General features: G+C 33.5%; 1 protein-coding gene across 3 annotated transcripts; it reads right to left on the minus strand.

Moving 5' to 3' along the window:
• Positions 1-256: 256 nt before the first annotated feature.
• On the minus strand, positions 257-10,476 carry LOC114176166. 3 transcript variants are annotated; one of them, XM_028061112.1, is made up of 15 exons: positions 10,304-10,475; positions 9,842-9,949; positions 9,588-9,722; positions 7,598-8,173; positions 7,219-7,366; positions 6,308-6,643; positions 5,994-6,145; positions 5,576-5,894; positions 4,336-4,904; positions 4,077-4,162; positions 3,782-4,000; positions 3,216-3,344; positions 2,253-2,624; positions 1,836-1,951; positions 257-591 (listed from the first exon to the last, which is right to left on the minus strand). In XM_028061112.1, the coding sequence occupies exons 1-15, from the start codon at positions 10,433-10,435 to the stop codon at positions 482-484; spliced, it is 3,507 nt and encodes a 1,168-aa protein (XP_027916913.1). In that variant the 5' UTR covers positions 10,436-10,475; the 3' UTR covers positions 257-481. The 3 variants fall into 3 exon arrangements, 2 of the variants coding, with proteins under 2 accessions (XP_027916913.1, XP_027916914.1); XR_003602974.1 differs by lacking the exon at positions 257-591 and adding an exon at positions 2,039-2,153 and having other exon boundaries at positions 10,304-10,476; XM_028061113.1 differs by lacking the exon at positions 3,216-3,344 and having other exon boundaries at positions 10,304-10,476.
• Between the last annotated feature and the right edge of the window lie 1,211 nt (positions 10,477-11,687).

The following is an 11,687-nucleotide window of genomic DNA, read 5'->3' on the forward strand; positions in this document are numbered from 1 at the left end:
ATCTTCATGCCTTGCTTCTCTGTTCACTTAAATTGGTTCTCCCTGACAAAGGTCTGAACTTTTGGAGTTCACCTTTTGTCTATCAAAAAAATTAAAGTTTTGCCTCTTTCCCCCACACGTGTAACACATCCAAAGAAAAAACGAAGAAAAAAATGGAAAAAGGAAAAAATATCATTTTTGTAGAGTTTTATAATCAACTTGTGGCATATTAAACGATCAAATCGACTTTCAAATTTTACAAGTGGGGCGCCTTCAATGAAAGTAAAAATTGATTGCATTTACACTAATTCACATCCCCTGGTGATGATATATACATACTATAAATTGAATATATAGTCGCTCATACAGATTAGAATTACTAATTGACAAAGAACTTGAACACTATTAGCAATTCTTAAAAATGAAGAACATTGATGCAATTCAGATACAAACAAATGATTGCAAAAGATAGGTGAGTAAAGAACACTTTTGGGTTCACCAGTTAGTCTGAATGTAGCTCAGGAAGGTGCAGATAAAGCAACAATTGTCCTCCACCAGCAACTCCCAAGGCACCTCTCGAATCATCGGTAGCAACACATGCAACATGGCCATCTGACATCAAAGACATTTCTAAAATTTGGTGAAAAACGAAAGAAATAACTTGATAGAAAACAAAATTGCCACTCATGGAAATCAATGACAAACCAGTCAACATTTTGTTTATACATCACAGATACTATCTCAAGAATGAAACCTAAAGTCTTTCCTTTTTAATTTGAAGAGGTCATGTATGTATAAAACATAAATATTAGTTAAAAAAAACGGAAATGTTTTAATAAATTGATTTTTAAATGCAAAATGAAAAAATATATAATAAAAATTGGTCAAAATGGGGTGGCATCCAATGGGAAAAGAAAAAATGTAACGGATTAATCCAATCTATATTTTACTATGAAGCACGAAAACAGCTCATCAATGGGGTATTGGGTTATGACATGTGTTAAAAACTCAGCTAAAGGGATTGAAACGTGTGTACTTACTTTTAGTAGATGAATAGTTTGTATATGCTATTCAAAATGTAATAAATTTAAAATATAATTGAGGATGAAATATAGAAATGAAATATGTACACGTAAGGAATGGAAGAATTACCATTGTATATTGTTATCTATAACAATATATAAAGGGGATTCCCCTTTTTGTGTCCACTTTTCAAAATACCAATTTTACTCCTCTAAATATAATAATTTATTAAATTTTTAAAAATTGACCGTTATTTTTACAAACCTTTTATAAAATCAGATGTTTCTATTTCTTCTCTTCTTCTTTATTTATCAATGGTTAGTCTTTTATCTGTTCTGATATATTTCACTTTATTTTTAATAAATATAATTTTAATATATATATATATATATATATATTAACTTAATAACATTATAATATTATCACCTATTAATATAATGTCACACATATTTAATAAATGTATACACACAGGAGCGATAACGCCTATGTTACGCTAGTAAATTATAATGTATATATGTATATTTTAATAAAATAATATCACATTCAACTTTTGAAAGGTATAATTATTTAGAAACAGATCGATAAAACCGCCATACAAGTCCACCGGACCTATCCGCCTCTAAATAGAAACAAATTAATGACTTTAGAAAAAACAAATAACAAAAATGTGTTTTTCTATATAAAAGAAATCATGTTTAATAACGAGTTTCATAAAAAAAAAATAGTCTTCTTACTAACAGTGAACAAAAAAAGATTAAATAACAAAATCAACCTTAACACATCAGTAGTGCTAAGTGGTCAAGGAAAAGGAGTGAAAAAGGAATTGAACATACCTTGGAAATGATGCAGAGTGTGAAGTTTGGCTCCTTTAGACAACTCCCACATATACACCACACCTTCGCTTGTACCGATGATTCCATAACCACAGGAAACACCAATACCGCAAGTCCTGCATAGAGTTAATACATTAAAAGATGTAAATTAAATGATAAATCTGAATTATGGAATAACCAATAACTTGGCAGCTATTACATACAGTATTATACTGAGATGTCATCAGCCCTTCTATAGATGCAATTTCATATATCTCTCTATCCATATCAGTAAAAAATATTTATAACTAATGGCTCCTTACAATCTTCATGATTAATCTGAGATTTGAATGGAAGTGAAAAATAGTAAAAACTTTCAACGGAATAAAGAACAAGACAAACTACATTCAAATTCAGAAAAAAAAAACTTTATAGCACCTTATATCCAAGGGACTTCCAAAATTTATGCTATTTTTCATTACAAGTGCAAGCCTCCAACTTCTAGCTGTATGTATATCAAAACTACTCGAAGTTGAAATAGGATTTTGGAAAAATTCCTGATCAGAGTAAGTCGAGACAAAAAGCCACATAGCAACATCTTCCTCTAATGGTGAAAACCAAGAGGTCTCTCTTTGCTGTGAGTACCACGAATTGGTTGCTTTTAAGAGTTTATCAGCCTGCTCCTCCATGCTGGCATAGCTGAATCCCGAGTCTTTTGTTTGCCACTGGAATAAGCTTATTGGAAAGAACTCATGTATTGGACTTTTTATAGCGGAGAATCTTGCAACACAATTACAATTTGCAATATCCCTGGGCAAAATGTTGAAAATAGTGAATGAGATACTATCATATTAATATAATTGTAAACCCAGATTAAATGATACTTAAACTTTTCTAACGTAATTATTTCTCCCTTCTAAATTTTGAAGCAGATAAAACTAAGTTTTGAAACCTCCTAATGTTGAAGATTTGCATACAGAAGAGGGGGTCATTATGGAAGAAGTAAACAGACAAAATTCGTGTTCTGACTAACTTGAGTAAAAAGAAAATAAGATCCAATAAAAACATTAACTAATGCCCTAAATGATACTGACTACATAATGGGCAAAAAGTGTAAGTGAATTCATTCCACAAATATGATAAATTGATAACACATCTCGTAAAAATGCGAAAGCCCCACATGAATAACCCCCAAATGTATTCCTGAACAATTTGGCATAGACTTGTTAGGCTAGAGAATGTTTAAAATGTCAACATGGTCCCCAAACAACACAACAGTCCTAGAGAATGACTGGTGTATTAGGTGTTTCAGAACTAATATGAGCAATATTTGAGGTTTAAAGCACGTTGAGTGATGCAAACACAATGGGAAACCCTTTCAAGGTGAATGAGAAAGCATACCATAAACTAAATTCCCCATAGCTATTAAAACCAACAACCAAATGAGTAGACTTAGGAACCTTCTTTAACTCCACAATGCCAGGAGATGCAGTGCCATCAGCTGGAATAATGAAGTGCTCTGTTTTTTCACTGCCAAAATATGAATGTTATATATTTAATTAAGCTAGCTATAAAACCAACAATTTAACGAGTATTGGCAATACAGACGTCATTGACAAACAGGAAGAAATTCTATTAAATTGTGGCATTTGCACTTCTAGAAAAGAGGTCGGTAAAACTGATGGCAGGTCTTAGATTCTGAGCAAATTAACTTTAATAAAAACTAGGAAGCTTTTAAACCAAGACCAATCTGTCATAACATATCAAAAACACAGTTTGCCAAATATTCTCATGCAATCTTAGAGGAAATCCAAAGGGAATTCATATCCATGCTAACAGCTACAAAAGCAAAGGTACAATAAATCAGAAATTGGATTAAAATAAAATAAAACATTAAATATTCATACTCTGAAAGGGACATAAATGGTCCTACGGAATGTAAAGAGTGAGAAGAGTCACTAAATCACCTCCAATTTGAATTCATGACCCACACCTGCAGTTTCCCACTCTCTCCAACAGAAACAAGTCGGTTAGGTTCACACACCAATATAGAATGCGCATTGTCAACCGTTTCCAATGTTGTTACAACTGATACATAACCGTGTTCTACTTGGACAATCTTCAAAACATTCTTCTCAGACAAGACTGACGTACATTTTGAGCAAGAACAATCAATTTTTCCTTCCCTGGGATGACACACTATTTAGTTATTCTACTTAAACGGATATTACCTATCAATTGAAGCATGTAGAAACATTTAACCTGCAATTGGGGGTCTTTATGCTGCCTATTAAGACAATGTACTGTCCACCAGGAGTCAGCTGCACCCCAGATCTTTCCACCAGAGTCTAGCATAAAATGATAGATTTTGTCACTTACCAAGTAGTAGTGTACTAGGTTACATTTTGTTATGACAGCTGTACTCTAAACAGATTTTGACAGTGATCGTTTATCCAACCAAACAGTTGGAATATAAAATGGAAGAAGGGATTGAGATTGCACCAAGCAAAAAATAACTTACTTCTTTTATGAAGTTACGGTTTGGATTGGGTAACAGTATTGAGCTGTGAGCCATGACAGAAGGGTATCCTAGAGTTGGTCCAGCAATGGCTACCTTGTAAGTAAACATGGTCCTGTACTGATCTGTCAGTTGGCCACATAAGACACAAACATGGACTTCATCCTCTCTTGTGCTTAAAAATAATGATGAAACAGGCATTGGGTGCAAGTAACATCCCACAAACTTAACACTGCTTCCCATAGTACTCTTGAGTTCCTGGCTTTGCAGCGGCATTGGTTCTGAAATTAATTGAGCCTCTTTGGTACCAAGACACTTATTTTCTTCAGCAAACAGGGTTGGATTCTGAGATTTTGCTAGGCTGCGTTCCACTAGATTACTATGTCCAATCAGAATATCCTGACAAGTTTGAGATGTTTGAACACACAAACCTGCAGCATCATTTGATTCACGTGGTTTATCATTTGAATTGTTTATTAGAAAAACTTCCGAGGAATGTAAAGTGTCCTTGGTAGTACACATTTGAGGAGTAGGAAGTTTAAACTTGTCCCCAGAGAATACATTGCTAACACCTGCGTCGTGTTATAAAATTTGTAAGAAATGGTAATCACTGAATCAGACTGAACAAGTCAAGTAAGCAACAGCCTCAGCGCAATTATGCTTAATTCTTCACTTGAGTCCTGGCCCCAAAATAAGCTATAATTTGCTGCAACCATGACCAGTGATGCTGGATCATGTGATTGGGTCGATAATAGCTCAAGATCAGTGGACCATTGGGTATGAATACCATTATGAATACAGGTATTAGGGTACAAGATTCCTAAATCTAGAGGGTACAAAAAGTTTCTAAATCTAAGGTATGTGGGAGAATATATCATATAAAATATAAAAACAAAACAAACATTAAAATGAAATATAACTACAATTTTCATAGTGTTCACGCAGTGAGGAAAAGATATTTAAAGGCACAAGTTTTGAAGAGAATGAAACAGCAATTTGTTCATTTACTAACATATTGTTCTGCATGGACTAGTTTATGCTTGATCCAATTGAGTATTGGGTGGCCATTCGTACCCAATAAGTACAGGAACCAATTTGTGCATCCAGTATGGGTATAACTACCAAGGAGGACAGTGCACCATAGCTTGACATGAATCTCAGTTCAAAAATAACTGAAAAATTACTTTGCAATATGCCATATTTATAATAATTTTGTCAATGTCAAATGTCATAAACACATTACCTCCAGTGAAATCCTGAGCAGATGGCAACTCCTTTTGTGCAGAACTGAGACTAACATGTGCAGGATTTTCTTTCACATCTAAGTAGTCATCATCTCTTCTTTCAGAATTAACCTGATCCTTAACAGACATGTCATCTAGAACAGATTCAGGAATGCATACATCAAAATTCTGAGGACTTTCTTCAAAGTCCACCACTGAAGCATGACTTGTGGATGTTATGTTTGGCATCTCATGACCAAGAAACTGCTGTGAACACATTTCTATATTGAAACTAGATCTACCAGCTTCAACAAGATCAGTGCATAACGTTTCCTGATTCTATAGGCAAGCAGGAAGGTCAAGTGGGTTTTGTTAGATACACAATGTCATGGATGGATTTGATAATGGAAGGGAAGGGCTTATGAACCGGGAAGTTACCTTGTTTTTATAATCATCACATTGGCTATATTCAAAACTGTCAGGAACGATACACTTCATATGCTCAGAATTAGGAGTGCCTGTATGTGGGTCTGTATGCCCGTGTCTCGTCTCTCCATTTCCCCCCTGAGCAGCCTCTATCATTATTACATCTGCCATATAAACATTTTTTTAATAATGCATAAGGATATATAAATGCTCAAACATGAAAATGAAAACATAGATTGAAATGACAACATACTATATCAAATGTTTTGACACAGACAGTAATAACAAATGCTTAGAAAAAATATTCTAGATAAGGTAATATTTACCAGATGAGGGTACATCCAAACTATGTCCAACTTTAACATGTTCGTCCTTGAAATTGACCTGAGAAGGTGGCATATCTGCAGGACTAATGATAAGCTCCATATCTGTTGAAACAGACCTCAGTAGAGGAACTGCCTGAGGAAGCAGAAGTGACATCATTGAGTTTGCTACATCATGGCCAGCTGGACCAAAGTCACCTTTTTCAGAGCATGGATTTGAATTAGATTTGACCGCATTTTCATGCTCTGCATTTAACAATTCTCCAGAGGTGATCTCACAAGCTGTCTCAATGTAAGCATTTTTATCCAGTTCACTTGCAGCAGAATCAGGATTATTTTCTGCAGTGTACTAGAGTAAGTGATCCGGTTCAACAGGAAAATAGAGAAGATAAAAGGGAAATGTGACAGAAAGCAGCTATTAAAGGAGACTTTTGTAGAATGAAGAAATATTGATATTAATAAATAGAAAAAAGCTTAAACATACTGATAAAAAGATTCCAAGAGATTTTACAAGATGTGTTTTTGATGAGAACTACATTAGAAAAGCCAAAGACCACCCATAAATTTATAAATATTGTATTATAATTAGTGGAATCAACAAATGTCGTATATTTGACAATACCACAAGGCATTTCACACTTTTATTCTGTAAAGAATACACTACACTATTCAATAATGCAAAAGTTATTAAGCAGTATCACCTAATATTTAATAACCCAAATTGCAAAGGTTTAAAATTAGATATAAACCCCAAATGTTATAGAAAAAGTCAAATAACTGACTATGTCAACATCTTAGCCAAAAAGTCTTCCAACCCATCAACTGAAATGAGCATGAGATGCAAGATTGCAGGTGTAGAAAATCATTAAAAGTGAAAAGTAATAGGTTTTATAGTACAAACAAAATACAAGTACCTTGCACAAAATCCAGGGTATCAGGAGCACACAGATCAATGTCAATACAACCTACATACTCCTTAGAATGTGACTGCATTAGTTTATTGTCTTCAGATTTCACCAACAAATTAGGCATCTTCAACTCCACATCATGCGACCTATGAAGCTGCAAGAAGTTAAGATATTTTCTTCTATAACAAAATGAACCATAAATTTTATTTATACCCTATCTCTGGGAAAGTTTCAACTGAATCTTATGCTTTTGAGTTTATCAAGATCAAGAGAAGGGAAGAACATGTTTTTAATGATAACCATTCAATAGATTGCGTTTTATGAAGCAACATGTTTCCAATTAATATTGTCCACTAGAATATAACAAGTTTAAAGGTATGCTTACAGGTTCTTCTGTGGACAAGTTTTCAGTCAGTTCTTTAGCCCTGCAATTTTCAGAAAAGAGAAAACCAGCTGATCCTTCAGAAGGCACAGCTCCCACTTCTTTATTATTATAAATTTCAAGAGGATTCAGCAGAAAATCATTTTTGGATGAAATGCAATTACTGCTTTTACAAACGGAAGATGCCCTTTGCAATGGAGCTGGCACACCTATATGATTGTGGACCTCAGTTACTTCTGAACTATAATGGGTTGTAGAACTCCCCTGACCACGACTCTTCTCATTCTTTACATTTGAGGGTTCACTACCTATGAGTTCTGGAGATTGAGGTCGAGCTCGAACATTTAATTTTTTGTTTTTAAGTTCACATCTGCTTCTCTTCCTTGTAACATGTGATTTTCCGAGGTAAAGTAGTAAATTAGGATATGTGCCTACATTTGGGCAGCAATCATCATGATCTGCTCTAGCAACCCCCTCACAGGTGTTTGGGGATACCAAGCTCCGTTCTGCTATTTCATTTACATTTGTTACCAGTTCACGGAGCAACCTCTGGATAGACTGGTTTTTGAACCCAAAAAACTGCATATGATGAAAATAAAATAAAATATATTAAGCCAACATATAACTATATTAAAAACAATATAGTAAAAAAGATGCACGATTATGAAATAACACAAAGGAAAAAGAGGGAGAATTATGAGATTGATCAACCCATAATGGTTACAAATCCTATAAATTCCACACTTTTAGATACCTTTATGAAGAAGAAAGTTTATTTAACAGAAAAAAGGAAGGGTTTAAAGTAGAGTAAAATATCATATCCTCACAAACAAAAGAAAGGAAACAGAAAAAATAAGCAAGGTCGTTAATATGATAAAGCTTTCCAACTCCACTGCATATATCCCAGAACTAGAAGACTTGTTAAAGAAACCATGAACGGAACCAAAGAGAAGTTAAAAAAACTTAATCAATGACAACATAAGATACAGGGTTGTTCTTGCACAATTGCACATTGCATAATAAACTTATGTTGCTAGGAGCAGGTCATAATTGGTTTTATCTCTATCACATGCCCCTTTGGCTTAAAGTTATGCAAAATTTCTACTTCAATTAAAAGGATATAAGAAGCAAGAATTAAACTCTTAATCACTGGAGTCTTAGATATAGTTGATACAAACCTGAAGACTAGTAACCCAAAACCTAGCCATCAAGGTTGGAAAACCAAAGGTCATATGAACTCCTAGTAAAAATCCCATGTGGAACTCAAATTCCATAATTGGCATTTGGATCCTAATTCCCATCATCCCTAACATCCTTAGCCACACAGGTGGCCTGTGTTTGATGCCTCTAGAAGCCCAAGGAGCAGAACACTGTAATGATGGAATCACAATCCACAGAAGTATTTGCAACTAAGAGGCATGGTGGAAGTCCATAATGCCATATTAACGACCAAGTCTTCTAAAAGTTTAAGCTGTAAGGTAGTGATCCATAAATGATTTTATCTCTTAACAGAAGTTCACTTGCTGAGACAAAATGTAAGGTTTGCTTCCTTAAAACCAAATTCATCAAATAAATAACTGTCCCAGTTTGGTCTTCATTGCATGCATAATACGTATGATCAGTTATATAGCATAAATGATTGACAGAGAATGCAGGGGAAAACAACATGCTACTGGTTACTCACTCTAACCTTTTTTATGTGAAAACTGATAATAGTCCGAAAAAACATTTAGTTTTATATTTTAACATTTAAAGCCTAGTTGTTTCTTACTTTATCCTAAAAATCAATAATAATATCATTGTTGATGAAGAATCTATTTTGTCCGTGACTGACTAAGGTAAGATGTAAGATATAAGAAACAGAAAGCATAGTATGGATAAAATATCATATTATAGCAAACAAAAAACATGGTAACATACAACATAGAAAGGGAAATTTCTGGAAAAATCAGAAATTTTACAAAATGATTTAGTCAACATCACAGATTTCTACCTCCAATCCATCCATCCTAGATGAAAGTCTCTTCCCATGCCAAATCTTGATGCGGGGGCAACTTTTCTTCTGAAATTCCTCCCATGGTTGGTCAGGAGTTTTCCCAGAATATGAATTCCCATCATCAGAAGAAATCTGCATTTACAGTACACAACTGAATCTGTTCAATAAAACCCAAAGCAAAATGTGAACCTTTATCATATTACATCAAACTTTAAAACATAAATAAAACAAATAGAAGCCCAAATACGAACCAAAAATGTAGGGCCATTGACACCTTCACAAATTTCCATCTTAAAAGTCGTCCCATTATAAGCTCGAACAGCCTGATAACCAACAGGATATGGATACCGATCTTTTCCCTGCAATGTACTCAACGTAAATGCATTACATCAGTCACCAAAGAAAAACAAACAAAAACAAATTGTTAATCCCGCACAAATCCCGATTTCCCATGCAATGATCTTTGATATTTCAGAACAAAACAAAAAACACATTTTTCAATTAAATTGCAAAAGCAGCATAAAAAACATTTTTATTTCTAAAGCAACCTATACGGCAACGCAATTTTACTAATAATCTATAAATTTCGTCAAAGATGGTTATTACGAGAGAAAAAAAAAACAAAGAGTTGATGAAGAGTAAAAGAAACTGAAGAATGCGAATCGATTGTGTGAAACGGCGGGAAAGACAAAAAGGAGGGAATGGAATCAAACCCTAGAGGTAGTCCAGTACTTCTTGTCCCATGCTCCTTTGTAGAGTGAACCGATGGAGATTATTTCGAGGCCATCGCCACTGTCCGCTGTTTCTGCTTTCGCTGCTTTCTCACCGCTTCGAGTCTTCGCCATTGGGTTCAGTGAGAAGCTGCCAACGTCTCAGAGAGAGAAAGTGCAACAAAATTATCTATATATGGCGGGAAAGTTTAGCTTTCACCAATTTCACAAATGTTTCCCTCCATTTTAATTTATTTATGGACTTATTTAACCGATTAAACTTCACAGATAATAAATTGAGTTAAATCTGATAAAGTTTAACTCGATCCAGTGTGACTGATACAAATTTAGGTAAGAGCAATTCATAGATATATGAATAGACTAAATTTTAAATCAATAATTATAATTTACTATAATATATATCTGTATAAAATTTATATATTAAAATATTATTTTAAAAAAGTATCTTTTAAACTATAATTATTGTTTTAAATTTCACTTTCTTTTAAATGTGGTCAAAACAATCCGAAGTTAAACTAAAGAAAATTATTTTATCCATTTTAGATGTTGTCAGGATTATCTCTTTCCCTGTTTTATATAACCTGCCTCACTTGTTACTTTATTACTTAATGGTTCTATTTTCAAATATTACGGGAATAATAAAAATACCTATGATATATGCGCATAAAATTTGTGATGATAATCAGTATGTGTAGGTATTTATAACTGCATAACGAATATTTTAATATTTATTTATAAACGAGTTGGGTATGTGTATTATTTTAAAAATTAAAATTAAAACTGTATTTTTATTAAGTTAAATTTAATTAATATTTAAATTATATTTTATTAAGTTAAATTTAATTAAATTTAATATTTAATTTATATATTATATTTTTTTATATAATTTTATTTAAAAAATATAAAATATTTTTCTTAAAATATTCAAAAGTATGTAGGTATATATGGGTAACCACAAATTTTAAAAAATTCGTAGGTATTTTTTTAAGTGGGTACTCGAAAGATAAACAGGCGGGTGGGTAGCGAGTAGATATTTTTCTTGCGGATCTGAGTTACGGGTAGGCACAATCTATACCCGACCTGGCTCGTTGTCATCCTTACTCTTAACCACCGTTACAATTAGGGATTAATGGGGATAGTAGGATATGAGTAGTAGTTCTCCCATATCCTACCTGCGGGATTAGGGATGTAAATGGGGCAGTTAGGATACGGGTAATAGCTCCCTCATACCCTATCTGCTGGATAAATATTCCTCTCGTATCCATATCTGTGCGGGTATCCACATATTTTTTTAATATTCATGGGTACCCGCTGATATTTACAAAAAAAATATATTTAATAATGTATTTTACATAAATTCAAAAGA

This window comes from Vigna unguiculata, chromosome 3 (genome assembly GCF_004118075.2).
Source record: "Vigna unguiculata cultivar IT97K-499-35 chromosome 3, ASM411807v1, whole genome shotgun sequence".
In the NCBI taxonomy this organism is placed as follows: domain Eukaryota; kingdom Viridiplantae; phylum Streptophyta; class Magnoliopsida; order Fabales; family Fabaceae; genus Vigna; species Vigna unguiculata.